The 26,494-nt window shown below is 39.6% G+C and overlaps 1 protein-coding gene across 1 annotated transcript in view; it reads left to right on the plus strand.

Moving 5' to 3' along the window:
• The window catches only part of LOC113450532 (cytochrome P450 2J5-like), a 32,814-nt gene extending 12,423 nt beyond the window's left edge, over positions 1-20,391 (plus strand). Inside the window, exons 4-9 of the mRNA XM_026721756.2 lie at positions 5,659-5,819; positions 8,778-8,954; positions 12,927-13,068; positions 15,778-15,965; positions 16,353-16,494; positions 19,612-20,391. Of these exons, the coding sequence (XP_026577541.1) occupies positions 5,659-5,819; positions 8,778-8,954; positions 12,927-13,068; positions 15,778-15,965; positions 16,353-16,494; positions 19,612-19,799 (998 nt within the window). The 3' untranslated portion in view covers positions 19,800-20,391. The remainder of the gene's footprint in view (positions 1-5,658; positions 5,820-8,777; positions 8,955-12,926; positions 13,069-15,777; positions 15,966-16,352; positions 16,495-19,611) is intronic.
• Positions 20,392-26,494: the final 6,103 nt, after the last annotated feature.

Here is a 26,494-nt window from a genome sequence, read left to right on the forward strand (position 1 = left end):
AATAACAGAATTGGAAGGGCCTTTGGAGGTCTTCTAGTCCAACCCCCTGCTTAGGCAGGAAACCCTATACTATTTCAGACAAATGGTTGTCCAACATTTTTTTTAAAACTTCCAGTGTTGGAACATTCACAACTTCTGGAGGCAAGTTGTTCCACTGATTAATTGTCAGGAAATTTCTCCTTAGTTCTAGGTTGCTTCTCTCCTTGATTGATTTCCATCCATTGCTTCTTATCCTGCCCGTGTTGGTCTTAGGGAACTGTCAGCTTCCACATTCATTCTCACTGCTAAACTGTTTCTGAAATCCAGCTCCTCGGGTGTCTATGGAGATTCTCAATTATCCAGGTCATGGTTGTCCCCAAAATGCTTTTCTTGGAGAAAGTCCCATTGCCTTTTGGAAAAGCACTTTTTATCCACTCCTTTAGTAGCACTTTTCCACTGGCTGCATCTGGTTGTACAAAGCTGGTTGACCATTAGAAGGCAACCATGGCCTCTGTAGAGAACTGCCTTGCAGCTCTTAAAGTAACCCATTCTTTGCTTGGAGTGATGTGTCACAGGAATGAAGATCTATAGTGTTCCTCTAAAGAATATTCTAAGCCTTAGTAGAGCTATGTTCCATCTGGTCGGTTAATACTTCCTGGGAAGTAATGTATGATTGGATCCATGCAGTGGTAATCAGTTGTTTAAAGCTATAAAATTCAATGATTCTCAACACTGTTTGTGTGTGGCATTTATGAAGCTTGGTTTCGTACCTCTGCAATAGAATGGCGAGCTCATTTTCCATCACAATTCACACAACAACTGATTACCAATATCTATTAACAGTTAATTTGATAACTTTGAGTGTCAAAATACATCCCTGAAATTGAGATTGGCTTATCTGTGGGTGGATGTATTGATGAGTATATATGATAACACTTCTAAAAAGTACACGTAAAACATAGGTACAGTGGAACTTCTGGTCACAAATACTTCTGACTGCAACCAAATCAGGTTCTGACCCAAAAATCCACAACATTTTTGAATCGGGTTACGATTCAAAAATCGGGTAGCAAACAAACAGAGCTGTGGCAGATTCCCTTTCCACGCCAATTTCCCCTTCTGCACCATTTTTTTTTATAGGCGCATGCACAGTGTCAACTAAAAAGATACTCCTTTGCTCTTTTTAGCTGCCAGAAAAAGGGAGTGGGAGGAAACAGTGCATTCCTTAAGTGCCTGGATAATCACCCAGGCAGCCCAAAGTTGTCAGAGTGCAAGAAAATTATTGGAGAGCATGATTGATGACTCTTGGGGATGGATGTGTCCCATTGCAGAATACACAATCCAGGAAGTGGGGGGAAGACCAGGGTCAAGGGGGAAATGAATGATATATTTTAGTATCTGCTGCACCCAGCTAACACCAACATGGCCACTTCTAATAAATCAATTTTCTTTTCTCTGAGATGCGGCTAGAGACTTATGATTTGAATGAGGGTGGATTTGTTGGAGTTCTGACATGCAGACAGACTCGTTTCTGGTCACGACCAAATTGGGTTGCGACCAAAGTTACGAATTGCGGTCGTGACTGGGGGTTCCACTGTATTCTGTATATAATTGTGTATAAGCCTATCTGAGGAGAAGCAGACCTTTATCAAAATGCCATGTAAATTGTGCCACTATGGATAAGGCAATTGTGAAGGAAATAGAAGAAGACAAGCTGCAGCAAGCTGAAAAAAATGATAATATCATCAATGCAATTATGCAAAAATGCAGTTATGCGTGACAGGTGGAAGAAAGGTCCTTCATATCCTGTATACTATTTATCAGGTCTGGAATTTTAACTGAAGGAATACCTATCACAGACCTTGGAAGGGTGAAGGTAAAAGCTGAACAGCGGAGACAGAGAATTAATGGATTCAGAACATTTCTGTCCCCAGGAACCTAAAACTAATAAGGATACCATTGCAGGCAAAATAGATGTTTGTGCAGGTAAGATTATCAACCTTGATGCCAACCAAAACCAAGCATTTAATAGTGAGTGCCATACCATGTGCACTAATCAAACTGGTGGCAAGAAAGTAGGGGCAGGCAGGCACAACACAGGTTATGTAGACAACAAACACAGTGTCAGACATAAAGATCTCAAGTGCCTATATACAAATGGACAAAGTCTGGGGAACAAACAGGGTGAACTCGAACTACAAATACATGAAGGTACATATGATATAGTTGGAATAACATAAACTTGGTGGGATGAAACCCATGACTGGAACATACTGGTAGAAGGATACAAACTATTCAAAAAAACCAGACCCCATAAAAGAGGAGGTGGAGTTGCACTGTATGTAAAGGACCACTATATTGCTACAGAAATGCATGAAACCAAAGATGAAAACCTCCTAGAATGCATATGGGTCAATATAAAAGAAAAAAAGAATGACATGGCCATAGGTGTATATTATAGGCCACCCAATGAAGCAGAAAATATAGATGTCCCTTTTGCCAGCCAACTAACAAACATATGCAGGAAAAACAACAACAATAGTAATGGGAGACTTCAATTATCCTGATATCAATTGGAAAACTAATTCTGCACCAAGTGAGAAATCAAATAAGTTCCTAACCAACCTAGCTGACAACTTTGCTGTCCAAAAGGTAGAGGGTGAAACTAGAGGGACAGCCATACTGGACTTAATTCTTACAAACAGAGAAGAATTGATAGAGGGAGTTGAAACTGCAGGAACCTTGGGTGAGAGTGACCATGTCATACTAGAATTCAACATAACACAAACACAAGCAACAGAACATAAGGACACCAGAGTCTTGGATTTTAAAAGAGCTGATTTCAATAAACTCAGAGAGAACTTGGGAAAGATTCCATGGATGAAAATCCTAAAGGGGAGAACAACTCAAGAATCTTGGGAAACTCTAAAAAGTATGATCATAGAAGCCCAGACCAGCACAATACCACTGAGAAAGAAAAACAAGAAATCCAAGAAGAAACCAACATGGCTGCACCAAGATCTCTCTGGCAAATTGAAAGAAAAAAAGGACAAGTACAAAAAACAGAAAGGACATACAACTAAGGCAGAATATCAGCAGATAGCCAGAATCTGCAAAGATGAAGTCAGGATAGCAAAGGCTCAGAACGAACAAAGACTTGCAACAAAAGTCAAAGATAATAAAAAAAGTTTCTTCCAACATATAAATAACAAGAAAAAAATCAAGGAAACAGTCGGCCCACTAAAGAAAGAATATGTCAAGGAAGTAACAGGAAACAGAGAGAAAGAAGAACTGCTCAACTCATTCTTTGCATCGGTCTTCATGCAAAAAGAAACTATAGCTCAACCCACCAAAAACATAACTGTAAAAGACAGACCATAAATAAAAGTTAAAATAAGCAAAAAAATAGTAAGAGAACACCTGTCTGATCTTGATGAAAACAAATCCACCAGGGCCTGATGGATTACATCCCAGAGTTTTAAAGGAGCTGGCAGAGGTCATCTCAGAACCACTGCACCATATCTTTCAAAAATCCTGGAGCACCGGGGAACTACCAGAAGACTGGAAAAGAGCTGATGTGGTTCCCATCTTCAAAAAAGGAAAAAAAAAACAGACCCAGGAAACTATAGACCAGTCAGCCTAACATCAATACCCAGGAAGATACTGGAAAGGATAATAAAAAACAGATCTGCCAACATCTAGAAACAAGTAAAATAATAACTAGCAGTCAGCATGGGTTTGTTAAAAACAGATCATGCCAACCCAATCTCATTTCATTCTTCAACAAAGTGACTAAATAAGTAGATCAGCAAAATACTGTGGACATAATATATTTAGATTTCAGCCTGGCATTCGACAAAGTAGACCACAACCTACTTCTTAGTAAGCTAGAAAAAGTGGAATAGATAGCACCACCACTAGATGGACTCGCAACTGGCTGACTAACCGTACTCAATGTGTAGTCCTTGATGGGTCTAAGTCTACATGGAGGGAAGTAAGCAGTGGGGTGCCACAAGGTTCCGTCTTAGGCCCAGTACTCTTCAATATCTTCATTAACGACTTGGATGAGGGAATAGAAGGGGAACTTACCAAATTTGCAGATAATACTAAGCTGGCAGGAAAAGCTAACACCCAAGAAGATAGGCTCAAGATCCTGATGGATCTTGACAGACTAGAACACTGGGCCATCTCTAACAAAATGAAATTCTATGTAGAGAAAAGTAAAGTCTTACACTTAGGCAAGAAAAATCAAAAGTACACACATATAGACTGGGTGAAACCAGGCTCAATAGCAGGAACTGTGAGAGGGATCTTGAAGTCTTAGTGGACAACCAGCTAAATAGGAGCCAGCCGTGTGCAGCAGCTACTAAAAAAGCTAATGGAACCCTAAGTTGGATTAACAGAGGGATACAATCAAGATCAAGGGAAGTACTAATACCACTCTATAAAGCCTTAGTAAGATCACACCTAGAGTACTGCATTCAGTTTTGTTCACCACATTATAAAAAAGACGTTGAGATTCTAGAAAAAGTACAGAGAAGAGCAACCAGGATGGTTAGGAGACTGGAGGCTAAAACATACAATGAACGGTTGCAGGAAATGGGCTTGGCTAGTCTAGTAAAGAGAAGGACCAGGGGAGACATGATAGAGGTCTTCCAATATTTGAGGGGCTGTCACAGGGAAGAAAGGGTCAAGCTATTTTTTAAAGCATCTGTAGGCCAGACAAGGAACAGTGGATGGAAACTGAACAAGGAGAGGTTCAACCTGGAAATAAGGAGAAACTTTCTGACAGTGAGAACAATCAATCCATGGAACAGAAGTTGCCCTCGGAAGTTGTGGGAGCACCATCACTTGAGACTTTCAAGAAGAGATTGGACTGCCATTTGTCAGAAATGGTGTAGAGTCTCCCGCTTGGGCGGGGAGTTGGACTAGATGACCTACAAGGTCCCTTCCAACTCTGATTATCTGTTAAATCTGTTAAATCTGTATGGATATCAGCAGAGCCCTGAAGTCAACTAAAAAATACTTCTTTGGTCTTTTGGTTGCCAGCAGAAAGAGAGGGGTGGGGGGGAGAAAGTAGTGCATTCCAGAAATGCTTCAGATAATCGCTAGACAGCTGAAGCTGGTTGGCACACAAGATTATTACTGGAGAGCATGATTGATTACTCTTGTGTCCCATTAGAGAATATACATGTAGGAGATTGGGGGGAAGACCAGCGTCAAGGGGGAAATGAATGATGTGTCTTAGTGTCTGCTGCATCCAGGTAACGCCTACATAGTCACTCCTAATAAATCAATGTTTTTACTCTGAGAAATGCAGCTAGAGACATGATTTGAATGGGGGTGGATTTGTTGGAGCCCTGACACCTGATTTATTCCACATTTGTAATAAGGGTGGGCACCATATTTACAATGGCACGATTTCCTGCCAGCTCCACGATGGGAAGGGTGTAGCAAACATCTAGGTGGATATGATCTTAGTAACTTTGGCGCGTGTGTGATACGTTGCTTTGCAAGTCACCATTCATGGTCTCTATCTGAAAATTGATGCATTTTATGTGATTTTCTATATAAAAATAAAGAAATTGCCTTGAGACTCCAGTTGTCCCTGAGTTCTCATCACAAGTTCTCAGTATTAACAAGGGAAGCTCAATTAATGATATATATTTTCATCTTCAGGGCAGCCATTTGATCCTTCATTGCCATTGATTTATTCAGTCTCTAATGTGATGTGTGCTTTTAACTTGGGGCACCAGTTTGCACATGAAGATCAAAACTTCCAGAAGTTGGTTGAAAACATATTATGCACTGTAAGAATGACAGGTCGTGCTTTTCATCTGGTGAGTGATTTTTTTTTATACTAGAGCAGGGGTGCCCAACCTTTTCTATACCCCGCACCCCTTCTACGCTTCTAATATATTCTTGCACCCCTTACAAAAGTAAATAATTATATGCATATAATTATGCATCTACATTACAATTTTGAAACTTCTAAAACCCAAGGTTTTTTCAACCCACCCACCCCCCAGGAATCTCGTCTCACACCCTCTCGGGATGTGAGCACCCCAGGTTGGGAACCTTGCCTAGAGTCACTTCTGACAAGATGGCAGCATACAAGCTTAATAAATAAATAGATGATAGACAGAAAGATAAGATAAGATAAAAGATAAGATAAGATAAGATAAGATAAGATAAGATAAGATAAGATAAGATAAGATAAGATAAGATAAGATAAGATATTCAATTGACATACTTGCTACTGACAACTGTTCAATTAGTGAACCTAAAACAAGGAAACACTCTCAGGAGAATTGAATTCCCAAAAGTAAAACTTTATTGGATAGACCATGTTGGTACTGAAAAAAAACGAAATCAGCTCTGGTTTCCTGCTCAGATGCTTGCCCAGTTAAACAATATTTTGTCTTTTTCCCTTCCCCTGGATGATCACATTGTCCAATTATGAGAATGTCTTTTGTTATGAGAACAGTCCATCTCTTTCCCAGGCACCTGCAGCGGTGACTTTGCTGGCTCCAAGCCTCTCACAATCCCTGCATACATTTTTCCACATTAGATTTCCTCCTTCCTTTATTGGCAGGTTGAAAAGCATTAGGTTTTGAACAAAGCAACGCGATTCCGTCTTGACAGTTATTATATTGACCCTTTGAAAAAAGTGAATAGTCCCACCTGCAGTGGTCCAGTCCCTCTTCAAGAAAGAAGGCATTGCTAGATCTGGTTGGCTGATAATTTCGATCCTGTCTCCAACCTTTCTTTCTTAGCTAAGTTTGTTGAAAAATGTGGTTGTGCTAGAGCACTAAAATCCTGGGTATGAATCACATTGCAGATAATCCTCGACTTACAACAGTTCATTTAGTGCCCGTTCAAAGTTGCAACAGCACTGGAAAAAAGTGACTTGTGATCATTTTTCACACTTATAACTGTTGCAGCATCCCTGTGGTCACATGGTTAACATTTAGGTGCTTGGTAACTGACTCTCATTTATGACAATTGCAGTGCCCCGGAGTCATTTAATCCCATTTTCCAACCTTCTAACAAGCCAAGTCAATGAGGAAGCTTGATTCACTTAACAACTGTGCTACTAATATAACAACTGCAGTGATTCGCTTAACAACCATGGCTTGAAAGGACTAAAATGGGGCAAAATTCACTTAACATTCATTTAATTTCGGGCTCAGTTGTGGTCATTAAGTCGAGGATTACCTGTATTTGGATCCGTTTCAGGTAGGCATCAGACCTGGACACAGTATGAAGATGGAATGGTCATGCTTACTGATGACTTGTAGTGGAACTGGGATAGAGGTGGTGCATTATGGTCCTTGTGGATGTCTTGGTGGCCTTCAGGACTGTCTATCCTGAATCATAACTCAAATTCATTGGAGATACAAATCCTTTGAGTAAATAAGTAACCCTTATTCTGGATATGCGTTATACTTCATAGAGCAGCTATGAAGCCAATATGTATCTGTTAGGAATAACCATAGTTACCTAACGTTGTTTGGGTAAATAATATATAAACCATGATAGCAAAGTTTAAATGTGTTTTTCACTTTAAACTCTAAATGATATAATTTGGGTGCGGTTGAGAAACTGCCATAAGAGGGAGCTAGAGAACCTGGATTGCTACTGGATTGATGGTTGATTGTTCTGCATGTTCCCTGTTGTTGATGTGGAAGGAGGAAAGAGTTTTGAATGCTGCATATCTAATCTACTGTGAGAAGATATTTACTGGACGGATTTATGGATTGACATTGTAAGTTAACTGACCTTTTATCGACACTGGATTTTTTTGCAATTGAACAATCTCCGGACTGAACTGACTAGTGAATGATATTTGGACTGTTTGACCTTGCTAAACTCTTAATGGAATAAACTATTCAACTAAGACAGTGTATCCGTTTTTACTGAGTGTGTAAACTAAAAAACGCTTTCTCTCATATTCGCCTGACTGCCTGACTTCTGTGCACATTCTGCTAGGGTATATCCCTAACAGTATCTCTACCTTCTCACACTCTCTCCTCTCTCTCTCCCGATCTCTATTCCCCCCTCTCTCTCTTGCACCCTCCCTCCCTTCGCACTAACCCTTTTGCAGAGGGAAAATTCCTTATTCTAACTATTCATAATACCCGTGTTTTCCACAAAATAAGACCCAGCCTTATTTTCTTTTGGGGACCAAAGTAAGCACTAGGGCTTATTTTTAGGGGGTGTCTTTTTTCCATATACGGGAGGCCCACTTCTTCTGCTTGCTCGCAGCAGGGCAGGAGGCCATGTGGGGCACCAGTGTCACTGCCACAAGGTGAGGATGGAGCTGCCACACACACCCCACACCAGCTTACCTCAGGGCTCCCACAGCCAGGCCACCCATGCCCCAACACCTGAAGTGGCGGCTCCAACAGCCCTCTCCAGCAGGACCCTGCATGGCATCCAGTCCACTTCTTCTGCTTGCTCGCAGCTGCAGTGGAGCAGGAGGCCAATTAACATGCTGGTGCCATGGTCAAGAGGCAGTTGTTGCAGCATGGGCGGCCTGGCTGCAGGAGCCCAGAGGTAAGCTGGTGCAGGGCACATAGAGCATGCCGCCACCCCTCACCTCACCTTGTGTCAGCGGCACCACGAGCAACCAAATGGAATGAGTGGCTGGCCAGCCAACTGTACAGGTACTTAAGTAGGGCTTATTTTTTATAAGGTGCATACATAAAACATGCTAGGTCTTATTTTTGGGATAAGTCTTATTTTGGGGAAACGGGGTAATAAGACATGATGGATTTATGTATTTATTTATTTAGGTTTATGAGACAATCCCTTGGTTGATGAAACATCTTCCTGGACCTCACCAGAAGCCTATAGAGTCTGCCAAGTTTATCCTTTCATTTGTAAGGCAAGAAGTAGAAAGACACAAGCAATATCAATCTCTGCATGACCCACAGGATTTCATTGATTTCTATCTACTACAAATGGAAAAGGTATTTTGCCTATTTACATACACATTTATTTTTTGTTTATCATATCAAGTTATGCCACCCATTTTTCATTAGGATCCATGACATGATGGGATATGTATTTGGAAATTTGTATTCATGGAATGTATTTAGAATTTTCTTATTATCTGGGGACTGGAGATTGTTGTGGATGACAGGTGAAGTGTCAGGATTCCGGCAGTTACCCCTATTTAAATCATGAGTCTTGAGCCAAACTTCCAAAACTCAAAAAGGATTTATTGGGAATTAAACTGTCTGGCATTGCCTGGATGTAACCAACTCTGAGACACATAATTCATTGTCACCCTTGACCCTGGTTTTCTTCCACTCCCTGGGTGTATCATAACCCATATTCTCCAATAGGACACATCCATAGCCAAGAGTCAACAATTATGCTCTCCAGTTAAAATTTTACGTGTCAGAAACTTCGGTCACCTAGTTACTATCTTTGAAAATATTTATAGAATGCAATTTCAGTTTGCAAAGTGCTGCACTGCTCCCCCTTTCCTTTCTGTTGGCTACTCTAAAAAGACCATAGAAATATTTTATGAGTTGACATGAAGGCTGTGGAAATTCAAATACAGGGCATAAAAAAATCAAGGCTCACTATAGGGTTTACTAGACATAATGGGGGGGCTCCTCTCCAGGATCTGTGACAATTTGCCACGGCCAACTCACCATGGCCAACTTGCCACATCTAACTCACTGCAGGACCACTTGCCATGGTCATCCCACCACAGGATTGTTCACTGCTGGACAAGAGTTACACTAATACCAAAGAAATGGTGGAACACAATCATTAAAGAAAGGATGCAAAAGGAAGGACAGAATGAAATGTGAATAGCAAAAATTAAAATAATTTTTACTTATTTTAAATAATTAAATAGAATTATTAAATTGTCTCACAGCGAGTTGGCTATGGTGAGTTGTCCTGCAGAAAGTTGGACATGATGGGTTGGCTGTAGCAAGTTGGCCATGGCGAGTTGGCCATGGTGAGTTGGCTATAGCAAGTTAGTTGTGGCAAGTTGTCCCATTCACCTCCTCCAAAAGAATACATGTAGTTCTCAATTTACAGCATGTTCATTTAGTGGCCATTCAAAGTAACAATGGCACTGGAAAAAAAATGTTTTAGGACTGTTTTTCACACTCATGACCTTTGCAGCCTCTCCATGGTCATGTGATCAAACTTCAGACGCTTGGCAACTGGAATATATTTGCGATGGTTGCAGTGTCCCACAGTGATATGATCACCCTTTGCGACCTTCTGACAAGCAAAGTCAGTAGGGAAGCCTGAGTCACGAAAGTGGGTCAAAATTCACTTAATTAAATGTTTTGCTTTGTAATCAAAATTTGGGGCTCATTTGTGGTAGTAAATTGAGGAGACCTACAATCGTATATGCATTTCAGAAAGGAGGGGGAAATGATTCATATGTACACATTGCAAAGTAATAAAGTAATAGATCTCAGATTGCTTCACGCCCTTTTGTTTTCTACAGAGAACAATGGTCTTAGAAGAAATAGCTGCATCTTAAGGTTCAAGGGTTGCTATGGTATTGTTCTGATAAAGCTTGCATTCTTATGTCTCTATTCCAGTGGTGGCTAACCTTTTTGGACTCCTGTGCCAAAAATTGTGCATGCGCTTGCACTCTCGCACTTATGTGCCAGCACCCAGAAGGCAATGCGTGTCCCCCCACATCCCCTATGCATGTGTGCACAATCCCCACACCCCTCCCACCCACCACCCACCCCCTTATCTTCACTGTGCCTCACAGCTGATTTTCGGCCAGTTTAAGGCCTTTTTCGGCCTCCCAGAGGCTTCAGGAAAGCTTCTGCAGTCTTTTCAGGCCAAAAAGTAGGCTCGTTTTGTCACTTCTGGTATCTCTGGAAAAACAGGAAGTGACAAAATGGGCCTAGTTGAAAAGCCTGCAGAAGCCTGCAGAAGCCTTCCTGAAACCTCTGAGAGGCCGAAAAAGGCCTCAAACCAGCCAAAAATCAGCTGTGAGGCACAGGCACAGTGCAGTGATGTAAGTTTGCCTGCAGCTCACGTGCTGGCACAAATGGCTCTGTGTGCCACCTGTGGCACGCGTGCCATAGGTTCACCTTCACGGTTCTATTCTATTAAACCTTCCCATTCATCTGAAACTGATTTTCCTCATGAGGCATAGGACATAGGACCATTAGCTGTGTGATAGAAGATTAGAGAGAACAAAAAAAGCCCACAACCCTTGTTGACAATGCCAGAGCTGGGAACTAGCTCCTTGTTTAACAAGACCAGTTTAACAATTGTTCGAAGTTACAATGGTACTAAAATATGTAGTACTTAATGCTGGTTGTTAGGATTGATAGTCACCTAACAGTTGGATTGGCAATATATAAACCAGGATAGTTATTTAATACTATTGTATCTTTAAGAGAGTGCTGTAATTGTGATTGGCTGAGGTTCCTCCAATGGCCATAAGATGGAGCCAGAAACCTAGTTTGTTCTCTTCTTGCATTTTACCTATTGCCTTTTGCCTGATCGTTATTCTGCTTGGATTGCTGTGAGTCTTGCAACTGTTAGCAAATTCCGTTTACTGAACTTTGTTTATGATACTGAACTTCGTTTTTGGATTATCCCTGGACTGATTGTATTGAATACTACCTGTATGATTTGGACTGTTTGTTGGACTTTGTTTACCCATTTACTGGAAGTAAAACCTACATTTTACTATTCAGTGTATCAGTATGCTGGTTGTGTGTTATTCAACATCACTCTCACTACATTTCCCTGAGTGCACTCATTCTCCTAATGGGGAATACCTCAACACTGGTCCTCATGTTCTGGTTGGTTCAACTTGCCTCTGATCATATGATCACCATTTGCAATTTTCTCTGCTGGCTTCCAGAAAGCAAAGTCAGTGGGGAAGCTGTCAGGAAGTTCCAAATGGTGACAACTCAAAGTGCTGGAACCACCTTCCCTAAACAGCACAATTACATGACATTATGCTTTGTGACTGCATCATTTAGCAGTGAAAATCCTGGACCCAATTATTGTTCCTAACCAAGGACTACCTGTACACGGGAACAGCCTCCAAGTTGTTGCTCCTCTGATGCAGGCTGGCTGTCTCCACTCCTTTTAAACATCTACATGAAGCCATTGGGTAAGATCTTCATCACTATGGGATGAGGTATCATCAATATGCAGATATTATCCAATTGCACATCTTTGTCCTTGTGGATGCCCTTTGGCAATGTTTGGAGACTGATGAGGTCTGGAAAACCGCAGGCTGTTTTGTGTCTTGAGGTTTACCATTTTTGATCTTAGATGGGACTGCCCCAGACATATTCAATAAATAATCTGGGAGTCCTTCTGAACTCACCATTCCTACTTGGGGAGTTGACAGTTGTGGCTTTGCTCAACTTCATGTTGTATTCCAGTTGCACCCTTTCCTGGGTTTAGAGGCTCTTCTTTCTGACACTCATGCCCTAGTCACCTCACAAATAGACTACTGCAATGCACTTTACACTGGGTTATCCTTGAAAAGTATCCTGAAGCTCCAGCTGGTGCAGAATGAATTTGGCATGAGGAGATTTGGGCATCTCATGCCCCTGGTGGAAATGGACTTTGAGGGAGAGGAGGAACCACCAACAGGGAGCGGAAGTGTGGCTCTGGAGGTTGTGGAGGAGACTGGGGAAGGGCAAAGGCCAGCTGGGCAGTCAGAGGAGGACCCAGGCCCATCCCCTCTCCATCCTAGGGCACGCAGGGAGGAGAGGATAAGGGAGAGATGTGGTCTATTGGGGAGGAGAGGGCCTTGATCCTCTTCATGGGCTGCAGCTGTGGCAACTGGATAAGAGGATGGACATGCGTACGGGTGAGTGCTGGAAACAAAGCATGGAAATATTTGTGTGTAATAACATTAAACATATTGAAGGAAGCCTAAAATTTATTGTAAGTTGAATTTCTCATTTTAAACATAGAACAAGGATGACCTCAACTCTGTCTATAATGAAGAGAACCTGGCTTGCTGTCTGCTTGAATTGTTTATTGCTGGAGCAGAAACAACCTATTCTAGCCTGATGTGGGCAGTGCTTCTCTTGGTAAATCATCCCGACATCCAAGGTGAGACAACTCTGGGAAGTGGGAACAATGACCAGAGTGGAAAATACACAGGAATTCTTTGACATCTCAATAACTACTGATATATTCACAATAATATTCTATGGAAATTTAGAACCTATAATAAAGATTATTAGTTTGCAAATTAAAATAAACCCAATCATATAAATATTAAAAAAAATATTAAACAACACTGCTGTAGTAATTTGTATAAGTAGTCCTCAACCACAATTCACAATTGAGCCCAAAATTTATGTTGTTAAATGAGACAAGTTAAGTGAATTTTTGCCCCATTTTATGACATTTCTTGCCACAGTTGTTAAATGAATCACTGAAGTCGTTAAGTTAGTAACCCAATTATTAAGGGAATCTGGCTTCCCCATTGACTTTGCTTGTCATAAGATTACAAACAGTTATCACATGACCCTGGGACACAGCAACCATCATAAATATAAACCAGTTGTCAAGCATCTGAGTTTTGATCACATGACCATGGAGATGCTGCTGAGGTTGTAACTATGAAAAATGGTCATAAGTCACTTTATTCAGTGCCATTGTAACTTTGGATGGTCACTAAATGAACTGTTGGAAGTCAAGGACTACTTGTGTTATTAATTCTATGTAGTAATATGGAATGATGATCAGGGGATTGACTAATTTTTCAATATATTGAATAAGTTTAAGTTTTCATGCATTCTGCTGTTATAGACTCAAATCTGCACTTAATTCTGAAAATGATGGAGGGAACATACTTGTAGTAGCTTTTCTAAGCCTACTCTACCTCCTGAAGTTTTTGTTCATAAATAAACTTATAGGAAATAATTTAACAAAACCAGATATCTGTAAGAGATTATTCAATCATAATTGGCAAGGAACAGAATTGACATCGCAGCAATACCAGTCACAAGGGATTGGAGCTGTCCATCCCTGTCCTGGCTTCTTCTTGTTTATAGCCTTTTTAATCAGCCAAAGCCACCCTGGAGGGGCAGTGAAGCAAAAGAGAGGCGTCCTGTGAGGTTCCAGGGGAGAATGCTACTCTCTTGTAGAGCCCCAGGACTTTCTAAGCCCTCTGTGCCATGGCAAGAAGAAGAGGCAGCCAAGATGGCTGCTACACAGCTGGAGACAGCTTCATAACCAAGAAAAATGCTGGAGCAGAGCTGGTGAACAGTATCTGGGACTGGGTGAGAAAAATCTTTTGCATGTAAAGTGTAACCACCACCACCCCACCACCCCAAAAAAAGAAGATTCAGAAAAAGAAACATTCAGAACTATTGTTCAAGTGGTAGCGACCTAACATTGTGAGTATTTTAATGTTTAAAACTTTAAGATTTTAAAATGGAAAAGAAAGGAAGAAAATAGAAAATCCGCTTAAAACACAGAAAATTGGAAAGTTAAATTAGACAGATGTTGCCTTTGGATAGGCATTGTAAAATGCTGGAACCATTTTGAATTTTATATTAATATTTTGAAGAATTTGGAGAATTTGGAAGACAAGATAAAGTGAAAACTGATGTAAGAGCACCACCTGCTATCAAAGGAAGGCACAATATATTCCCAAAATACAGGAAAGGAAATTTAAAAGACCCCTGAAAGTCTTTTACAAAGACTTCATTATTAAAAAGACCCCTGAAAGTTTCAATATAGACTGAATTGTAAGGAAGTTCTATAAAGGTCCCATTTTTGGTTTATTCAGAAAAACAAACTGATTAACCAGAGGATATAGAGACTCTTGGACATCGAATTCTTTGTTTAAGAAGTGGATTTAGTTTGAATAAAAGATTGTTGGATTTTTGGACAAAAAGAAATAAAATAAATAAAAACAAAGATGATTGGACTTTGGGAAGAAATTGTGACAGAAATTCAGGATATGAAGGACACTTTGACAAGGAGATGTGAAGAAATTTTGAATAAAATATAGAGCGTAGATGAGCTGGAAACTAGGACACAAATGAGAAAGAGAAAACAGGTCCCATATTCCAGAGCTGCAGTGGTCATAGGACTGGCCCTTTGGTTATGCTGCAGCAGCTGCTCCTCCACCCGGGTGTACCAGCCTGCCATGGACTGGAGGAGCTGATCTGGAATGACCAAAGGGCCAGTCTTCTGACTACTGCAGCTCTGGAATATGGGACTGACTTTCCCACCAAGGTCCGCAAGCCTCCCTGGGGTGGATTTCTCTCCCCTGCTGTTGGTTTTACCTTCCAGTTCCAGCTCGCATGGCTCTACTCAGGGTAAGTTTTGCACTCAGCTGAAGGGTGGGGCCAGCAGGTGGGAGGGCCATGTGGGCGTGTATTCCCGCGCAGCCTGGAGTAATTGCTTTGGGGGGAGTGCTTTGTGTACAGACATTTCTCTATAGACCACCAGTGGTCCTCGGCCCACCAATTGGCGACCACTGTATTAAACACTACAAATATGATGAATAATATTTTATCTGTAGCAAAAGAGGGATATTTAGAATATGGAAATTGACACAAAAATAAGATACTGAAATGGTGAATAATCAAAGAATATATGTGTATAAATATGAAAATTTATAACATTGTCAACTGTATTGAATATGAACAATATTGTCATATTTTTCTTAAAACATAAGACACTCTGGTGCCACACTGTCCACACAACGATATGCAAACAAGAAAAAATAAAATATTTATACAAAAAAAAAATCATAAATGGCATCATTCAAAATGGATTTGCCTTTCCCTCTCCTCACAGAAAAAGTCCACAAGGAGATTGAAGATGTTTTTGGTGCTTCAGGATCAATTTCCTATGATGATCGGCACAAGCTGCCCTACACCAATGCTGTGATACATGAGACCCAACGAGCAAAATATGTTTTATTTTTACCAATACCTAGACAAAGCATAAAAGATGTGAAAATGCGGGGTTTCCACATTCCAAAGGTAGAGAAAGGAGAAGCCTAACATGGCAATTGCAGAGTCATATCTCCATAACTCCCCTGCTCCAGTTCTTTCCTCCTACAAGAATATAGCTTGGGCGAACATGCCCTGCATTACCATCTTTGATTGGCAGATTCATCACACCCTGGTAGGGAAGAGTAACAAATGTGAAACTAGCCCTTTCTTTTAATGGATGAACAAAAACCTTCATTTTGTAGATTAGTTGTTGCATTAAAAGGGAATTTGGAAAAGCTGAGAGAGAGAAAAAGAAGGAGGGAGAGTGATGGTGGTCTATTGCCAACAAATGCTTCCTCTACAAAAATTTTCTACTTTCGTGTGTTATGAAACAGCTCACGTTAATTTTTCCTTTCTGTTCTGCTGTTATTGAAGGGGACCATTATTGTGAGTGATTTACGCTCTGTTCTCCTGGATCCTGAAGAATGGGAGACACCTGAAGAATTCAACCCAAATCACTTTTTAGACAAAGACGGGAAATTTCAGACTCGAGAAGCATTTATGCCATTTAGCGCAGGTAAATCCAACTATTCAAGGCAGTTTGTGATTTATAGGCAATTTGTAATGTTTTCCCGGAAATTTAAAACCACTCTTTTCCATTTCACTGACTGCCAAAACCTGAAACTATTGTCTGATCTTAATCTCTGTTTCTTCTAGTTTGAGATGTGATTGAAGTTTCTATTAGCTTTACATTGTGGACATGTGAATAGCTTGTTGCAAAGAATGACATTACCTGGACAGTACATGTACAGGGTGAAATCATTGTGGCCAGAATCTAGAGCAAAGTTGACCTGTTCCAAATGGAATCCAAAAACCATGATTGCTTGGTCTGAAAAAGACTCCTGGAGTGTGTTATTCCACTGTATTTGATCTAATTTAACCAATGTTGCTTTATCCTGTGATTCAGAATGTTAAATGTTAATATCTTTTGAAGTTATTTGTCTAAGCCAGTACAACAGCAGAAACTGCTAGACTAACCCAGCAGACTGGATTACACTGGTGCTTTTGTGGCTCACAAGTGGTGGCCTGGTAAACTGCCCAATTATCTGAGTGCCTCTGATGAACTCTGATCCTAGAAAGAGTGCAGAGAAGAGCAACAAAGATGACAAAGGGATGACAAATCCCATGATGAATGGTTAAGAGAACTGGGCATGTCTAGCCTGATGAAGAGAAGAATTAGGGGGAACATGATAGCTGTCTTCTGGTATTTGAGGGACTGTCACAGAGAAACACCTGAGGGTAGGACAAGAAGCAATAAGCAGAAGCTGGTTGAAGAGAGAGCCAACCTGGAACTAAGGAGAAATTTCCTGACAATGAAAACAATTAATCAAGGGAATAGCTTGCCTCCTAGAGTTGTGTGTGCTCCATCAACGGAGGTTTTCAAAAAAAGATGGACAACCATTTATCCAGGTGACTGGATAAGAAGATCTCCAATGTCCCTTCAGCCGATGATTTTATGATTTGTTGCTTCTTAAAACAGCCCCTTTTTCATTTGAAAGGAAACTTTCTCACCAATCTAAAACTCTTTTTTACCTACAAATAATAATTTTTCCCCCTTATGTTTGTTTCTACTTTGTTTGTGAGTCTAATGTCATTAAAAAAAATCTTAGATTAGGAGCCGATGATGAGAGGGTCAGGAGAAAAAGCAGGTGCCTCTTCCTGAATCTGAATTTGTGACAAATGTTGGAAGGGCTGATCTAGAGAAACTAGCAAATCGGTATCTTCCCATAGCCTACCAATCCAAGAACAGTATGAGATGGAAATATGTAATAATATATCTCAAGACTAAATAGCTTGTGTTGGTGACTCACAGAAAGCCATTGTCTCTCAAGAAAAGCAAAATACCAGCATATTTTGATCTGATGACCAGATCTTTCATATCCCACCTCTGATAGCTAATATTGCCTTCCCTTCAGTAGCACGACTGAATGAGGATTATTTTATATAGCAATTCAATGGAAACTCAGGAAAAGCTGTAGTCTAGCACATCTCTTTCCCTTTGCATCTCTCTAAACTGCCTAAAACCATAGAAATACAGTAAGTGATCGGAAAAGACTTCAGAGATCTTCGACTCCAATACCCTATCCAAAAATGGGATCTTCAAATGATCCAACTCAAAGTGCTACCCAACTTTTTCTTGAAAACTGATGGATTATCCATGACTCCAGGAGGCAGGCTGTTCAACTGTTAAATAGCTCTTGGAATCAGGAAATTATTCCTTGTTTTTAGTTTGGATCTTTTTGTGTAAAAGGTCTATCAGGTTTCTTGTCCAATCCTGAGGAATTTTGAAGAATCCACATCCCGGACAGGCCTTCAAATATTAGATGATTGCTAATGGAATGATGGTCTCTCTCAGCCTTTTCTTCTTTATGCTAATTACAATCAGTTCCTTTAAGTTTTTTTTTTCATGGGATTAACCTCCAAATTTCTCATCATTTTTCCCCCTGCCCTTCTTCCAGTTCCTCAGTATCTTTCTTGTATTGTGGCAACCAAAACTGGAAATAATGGCCCAGATGTGGTTTGACCTGTTCAGTGTAGAGTGGAAATATTACTTCCCATGATCTTGACATCACACCTCTCCCGATGCAGCTCAGGTTTGCACTGGCTTTTTGGTAGCTGCAGTTCACAGCTGGTATATAAACTTGTGGCCAGAATACCCAAATTCTTCATAAAAGTAATGCTACAAAATTACTTCTTTTTCTGGTTCTTATTGTGAGGTAGTTGAAGACTTTAAGGGTTCTTGTTTGTAATCCAATATAAGAGGTTTACTTGGTCTGCTCCCAAAACTTCAGCTGTCTGATATAAATTGAGTGAATTGGCAGTTGGTCAACTTGAAGGAAAACTATGAGGTACGGGGACAGTTCTCCTTCGTCACAGTTGCTTTGCTGAACAATAGGACTAGCTGAGACCACAGAGGCTCCTAGAAATGAATGGCTTAGATCATATTCTTTTGAAGGGGTTTGTATAATTTTACAATAAAGTATACATCAATTAATCACACATACAAAGCCAAGTTTGACAATGTTGTGTCCTGCATTTGCAAAGTTTTTGAACCAAAATTTCCAGACAGCAAACATTTCAGCCTCCCAGATTTATAGAAGAGAAAATGTGTGCTATGTTATTTGGACCATTTAAACATTTTATTTTATTTATTTATTTATTTGATTTGTCAATCGCTTACAAGACAATAGGTATGAATAAACATAGTTATGAATACATGAAATGGATACATATAAGAAAAATAAAAAGAAACAATAGGACAGGGATAGTAGGCACACTTATGCACTCCCCCTACAGACCTCTTAGGAAAGGGGTGAGGTCAATAGTAGACAGTCTAAGGTTAAAGTTTTTGGGGTTTGGGGAAGAAACCACAGAGTCAGGTAGGGTATTCCAGACATTGACCACTCTGTTGCTGAAGTTGTATTTCCTGCAATCAAGTTTACTGAGATACCATGAGCATGTCTTGGGGGGGGAGAATGTCCTGCTTTGAAATGCTTTCTCCAGTTCAGCAAAACATCAGGATATCCTTAACAAATGCTCATCACTTGTTTACTACAGATTCATCTTGGAGCCAAAGTGATATTTCAGTACAGATTATTTTCCATTTTCTGTCCTTCCCATGTCTCTTCCACAGGGCAACGTGCCTGTTTAGGAGAAAAGTTGTCAAGAATTGAGATGTTCATCATACTAACCAACCTGCTGAGGACTTTCCATTTCCAGCCACCTGAAGGAGTGAAAAAGCTTGATGAGAAACCTATAGTAAGTGTGGGATTAACTCCACATCCTTTTAAAATCTGTGCTGTTCCATATTACACATCATAAAATCCATTAATTGAGTATTAGTATCTTTCATTTTAACAACACTTTAACTTTTTCCCTTAATATTTATACCCTGTTTTGAAACTCATTCAATTTGTTATATGCTAAAACTACTTTATCCAAATGGCTGCTTGCATACAATCAACTAAGCTTCTTCAGGTTTGCCTTTGGTTATGCTTTCTGTAAAAAATAAATATCTTGCTTTCAATAAACACACTTTCAGTTGTGGGGTAAATCAATTTTCAGTTGAATGGCACAGTTTAAGACAAACTGAAACAAAAAGAATTGGCCTTGCAATGTCTAGGAACCTGTTGTAAGTTTATCTCAGAACATTTCCTGAATCTCAAGATGTAAATGTTTCTTTCTTCACTAAGGTTTTTTTTTTCAGGGTAGGAAGTAACCAGAAACATATTATGTTGTTATGAATGTGTATTATTTGCATATAAATATTTGTACAATTTTTTTTCCATCTTTCTGAACTGCATAAATATGTGCGTTTCTTTGATGGCAAGGTATCTCACTTTGCTAACTCTGTTATTCTATGAAGACATTCCCACTTCCCAATGCATTTAATAAACATGGGCCTTGATCATTACTTTGTGGTCCGTCGTTTTCATTCCACATACCTATGTGTGTACTTTCTTCTCTTGTAATGACAAAACTTCACACTGTGTTTCAGGTGTAGTCTGACCATGCAGCGTAGAGTGAAACTATCACTTCTCATGATCTCAACATCATACCTCTGTTCATCCAACCCAAGATGAGAAATATTTTAAAATTACAGGAATAAATTGGAGTACCCCTCACTATACTGATGGCACTGCCATGAATAGCTGAGAATATAAAAAACCTGGATGCTCTGCCACTGAAAGTCAACACAATGAAACAACAAGACTATGATTAAATAAAAAGATCAAACAAATAACAATAGTTTCAGCAATTAGCCTTAGCATTAATAAGTGACTGACAGCTTCTGCCTTTTCTGATCTAGTATATTTTATGATCTAAGATAACAGTAAAGGAATCCGAAGACAAAAATATATGCTGCAGACTTGCACTTAATAGGCTACCAATGAAGTACTAGGAGAAGATATTCAGATACCGTATTTTTATAATTACAAAGCTCTGGTTTTCCCTGTCGCACTCTGGAAGTGAAACTCTGCCCTTTGAAGAAGCAGGATAGAAAGAATATTGCTGGTTCTGATCTTTTGTGTGATGAGTAGGAAAAGGACAACCAGTAACAAAGTACATGGGCACAATTAGAGAGAAAAGGGATCACCATTGGAGGATCTGAAGTGCCAGATTGGGGACAGATCAGAATAATAGAATAACAGAGTTGGAGGGGATCCTGGAGGTCTTCTAGTCCAACCTCCTGCTTAGGCAGGAAATCCTAAACCATTTGGGACAAATGGTTATCCAAATGGTTCTCCAGATCACTCTGGAGAAGCTCTGTATATCTGGTTACCAAGAATCAACCTTAATTTGATGGCACATCATAATGATAATTGATCTTTAGACTTACATATATATTATACTTTGTGTGTGTGTATGTGTGTGTGTGATCTACACATATATTAAAATGCTATAAGAAGTAAGAGATGCCTATGTGAAATTGTTCCCAATTTCAGAACGTAAAAATAAGGTATCATTACCTTTAGCCTTGTTTGTATGGGCTAAGACCAAATATATATAAGATACATCCAACATTCAGTATGAGCACAGGATTGAACCAAAACACAAGGGAAATAGTCTTCAAAGATTTGAGGTCAGTGTTGACTATAAACAGCTTGCTATATAAATGTAAATAGCTACCAACGACAACAGTAACTGCTTCAATATATGAATAACTGCATCCACATTTGATTCAACTTTACTGGCATAAGCCCATCATACTCAATCTATAGCCCTTGGTTGATGGACATGGCATCTACAATAATTTATATATTCATGCGCAGTATTGAGACCACTCATTTGCACCATTCAATAGTTGCCATATGTGTCCAAAGAGTGATCAACTGCAATATATCAAACTAAGAATACTTTGAAGTTGGAATTAGAGCTTCTCCCTGACACGTACCATATCCAAGTATGCCTCTTCTCCCTTCATCCCAGAATTCCTCATAGCCATCTTTCTTCAATGACCACACAGAACAACAAAGCTTTATAAAGGAAATCATCATTGCTGACGTAGCCAAGGCCTCCTGGTGAGGGCCTGGGAGGTACGTCATTATTTCTGGAAAGAAACTATGCATCTAATAGAAAAGGAAAACCATTCCAAACACATGGCTAACAGTGCTTAGTATCAGACCTCAAAAACCCTCCAGAAAAGCTTGTAGAAATTGTTAAATTAGTAACATAGTGATGTTAAAAGGCAGATAGATCATTATAAAGCTATAAAGAGCTATGGTGGTGCAGTGGTTAGAATGCAGTACTGGAGGCTACCTCTGCTGTAGCATGCACACAGATTAGATTTTCCTTTCTGTTCTGTTTTTGAAGGGAACTGCTATTTTTCCAGACCTGTGTTCTGCTCTGCTTGATTCTGAACAATGGTAGACACCTGAAGAATTCAACCCAAATCACTTTTTAGACAAAGATGGGAATTTTCAGACTCAAGAAGCATTTATGCCATTTGGCGCAGGTAAATTGAACTATTCAAGGCAGTTTGTGATTTATAGGCAATTTGTAATGTTTTCCAGGAAATTTAAAATTTTCCAGGAAATTTAAAATTTAAAAGGAAAAATTTCTTTTCCTTTTCATTGACTGCCAAAACCTGAAATTATTGTCTCATCTTAATCTCTATTTCTTCTAGTTTGAGATGTGATTGAATAGGCTTCTTTCCTGAGTGGTTTCAAGGCTGTTGATCTGTGATTTCAGATAACTTAAAACCTTCAATTCTCTCACCAACACTGTTTAACATTTACATGAATGCTAGCACAGAGGCAACACAGAGACGATACCAAGATATACGAGGGCTATCCACAAAATAGATTACGTTTTCGTCTGTAGCAAGTAGGGGCGGAGCTAGCACAGCCATCTTTGGTCTGTGCGTCCGCCGCTCAGTCTGCATCTAGTCGTGCTAGTGGGAAGTTCGTATCGTTGCCCGTTATTTCACAGCAAATATTTGAAATGTGTGCTGCAATTGAAAATCCCGCGAGTTGTGAGGTGCGATCAGTGATAAGGTTTTTGTTGGCAAAAAGCCATAAACCGATTGAAATTTTTCAGCAACTGTGTGAAGTGTACAGGGACAACATCATCACTTAAGGTGGAGTGTGCCAATGGTGCATTAATTTTAAAAATGGCCGAACTATGGCACTCGAGAAGTCCTGAATGCTTTCAAGTGGGAGATTTTTCCTCATCCGCCCTACAGCCCCGATCTTGCACCACTTGTTTCCAAGGATGAAGACCTGGCTTGGAACACAGTGCTTTGACGCCTGAGATTTGAGCCAGTCAGTCACGCCCGCCTGCAGTTCCACGTCGTCAAAGCATATATATGGCATATATGTGGCATGTATATGGCATATATATGTATACACACACATCCATCCATCCATCCATCCATCAATTCATCCATCCATCCATCCATCTGGATTGCAATGGATGGATAACTGCTACAACTCACATCACAGATTGTATTATAATGGTTTCAATCTTAAGCCAGTTATTTACTATTGAAATTTCCATTGTGCTGTAACTACATAAAAAACTTTTTTTTAAAAAAACAGCACCACATATTATGGTACATATAGAAATATAGGCATTAGCGGAAACAACAAAAATAAAAAAATGGATGCAAAATGGAAGCAAAACTTGAAAGAAAGTTAAATAACAACAATGGAAAAAATAATGGAATATGGCTATGTTATGACTGTTGGAATTAGGGGTTGTATAGCGCAGATTATTTCTCACCTCATTCAAAGACAGTTAAAATTTAAAAGGAAAATATCTTCATCTGGCTCAACATAGTTATCTAGGTGATATCATATTGATTGAGATTATTTTATTTTATATACACAGTATACTTAACAATTCAATGGTGTTGGATTGTAGAGAGTTCTCTACGAAAATCATCCTTCATGTTCCAATACTCGTGTCTGAATATAGCTTTGTTCTAGATTCATTTGCCATTCCAATAATGACAACTTGCTAAGTTGTAAGCTGCCAGCCCCATTTTATCTTTATCTAAAAACTTATGAACACCCAGGTATGGCGTCAATAGCAGCTATTCTATTAATTTAAACTTCATGATTTGAATAAAAATTTGAAATATAGTTTATTTTTTTAATGAAGATGATGATGGGGATGATCTGATTTTGTGAACTGAAGCTTTTTTATGAGATAAAATTAATTATTTATAGTAAGAGAAAACAAAATATATTTTCTGGTAATCTTTACTATAATATCAATTTGTAGTAAAGGACTTGATTTATATTGAATGGTTAACTACAAAAGTCAAAATCCTAAGAAATGCATTCATTCAACTTTCTTTACATTGTTGTTATTGTTTTGATTTAGAACATTTTGCAAATCTATCTGTTTGTAAGAAAATGAGGTAATTCAGTAATAAATGTTTGGGGTCAATGCAGTCAAAGTGTAATTATACCAGAAATGAGAAAGCAGCAGGCACTGCACATTTAAAGAGAAAAATGTTGTTTTTCCTTCCACCACTGCCTCTCCTAACTTTCTCTCCAATCACCATTCACATTTGGTGACTTGACAGATAACTTTGTGGAAGTATAGACTTTAAGAAGGGAAGGAGGGAGGGAATGGGGTGGGATTCAAATTTTTAACAACCGGTTCTGTGGGCATGGCTTAGGTGGTCGGTGTGGCTTGGTGGTCATGTGACTGGGTGGACATGGCTTGGTGGTCATGTTACTGGCTGGGCGTGGCCAACTCAACATCACTCACATCGAGGCATGCATCTCCTCGCCTGGCCTCTCATGACTGTGGGGATGCTGCAACAGTCGTAAGTGTGAAAAATGGTCATAAGTCACTTTTTTCGGTGCCACTGTAACTTTGAATGGTCACTCAATACAAGCAAAGTACCAGCAAAGGAGAGGGAAAAAACTCCAGAAAAGTTCCAGAGACAGGAAGTCTAGTCCTGCCAAGAATGTAATAAGGGTTAACGGAGAGGCAGTTTCTGTAAGCAACACCAGAATGTTTCCTTCCTGCCTTCCTTACAGGATTAGCCCAGTAATTTCTTCTAACAACTGGTTCTCCGAACTGCTTAGAATGTTAACAACCAGTTCTAGCGAATAGATGCAAACTGGTAGAATCCCACCCCTGGGAGGGTAGGAAGGAAAAATTTTCAACCATCTTTACAAAGCCTGGCTATGGTTTTAATGATTTTATTCAATGTAGCAAAAATCTTGCTACAGCAGGATTTCTTAAAATAGTCATTAAATCATAAAATGGTAGACAAAAAGAGATCTCTGGACTTATCTCCAAAGATGCTTCAAATTATCCTGTACACTCATAGGATATCAAACCCAAAGTGTTGTACAACCCAAATAAATAGTAGTTAAGGTGCTGAACCAAAAGTAGAGAAACCAGAAGTTCTAGTCCAGTGGTGGCTAACCTTTTTCGGCTCCTGTGCCAATAATTACACGCACGCTTGCTTGCGCGCACCTGTCTGCCAGCACCCAGAAGGCAATGTGTACTGCCCCCTCATACCCCCTGCGTGTGCGCGTGCACCCCCTCTCATGCAGCATATCCCTGCATATGCACGCACATTTCCCGTGCACCTCCCTCTACCCCCTGCACATATGTGCTGGATACCTGACAATCACCTGTTGGGTGGCGGCGTGCGCACACATGTGCAGTGGGATTCTTCTGGGTAACCTCTTCCATGCCAGAGGAAATGGCTCTGCATGCCATTTCCAGCACACGTGGCATAGGTTCGCCAACACAGTTCTAGTCCTTCGTGAGGTACAGAAGATATCTGATGATTTTGCAGTTTGTACCTATCACTTTCTCTCTTGGCCAAACTTAGCTTATATGTTTATTGTGATAAAAACAGGAAAGGGGTTATATACATATAGTTTGAATTGTACAAAATAAAAGTGGGGTGTAAATTAATCAAACAAACAAATGCATTGACTCAAATTATATCTGACTACACTGTTCTTTTCAACTATCATTCCATTGCACCAAATACATGGATTTTGGTTGATATGCTAGTGCAGTAGAACTAAAAGCATCTCTTCCTGAAACTAAATGACGTAATTTGATATTTTTGTCACAGATAATGCAAGATATTCCTATATTCCAAGTTTTAAGGGATCTGACAAAAGTGATAGAAATGCCATTTTGTGGGTGGTGCCTCATATTATGTTCTCTTAAGAGCTTATTTGAATAAAAAGTATATTGTCTATTTTTAATATTTCTTTCTCTCTAAGCATCCTTTAGGTTTAGTTCATCTGTCATTTAAAAAAAAAAAGATTTTGGCAAGATCTTTCTGTTTTGTTTTATTGTTTTCTGTGTTTTATAGTCCATCTTCTCGTTAATTATTAAATTAAAGTCCCCCAACATACATATATTGTCATATTCTAGGTCAATTATTGGCCTGTGTAGTTTTTTATAAAATCCTTCTTGATTGTCATTTGGAGCATAAATTGCAATTAAAAGTAATTTCACATTACTGTCTATTATATCCACCATCAAGACTCTTTCATCATCGTCCGTGTAAATTTGTTTTGCTG

This window comes from Pseudonaja textilis, chromosome 4, assembly GCF_049901715.1.
Source record: "Pseudonaja textilis isolate UNSWEBS1 chromosome 4, rPseTex1.2, whole genome shotgun sequence".
Classification (NCBI taxonomy): Eukaryota; Metazoa; Chordata; class Lepidosauria; order Squamata; family Elapidae; genus Pseudonaja; species Pseudonaja textilis.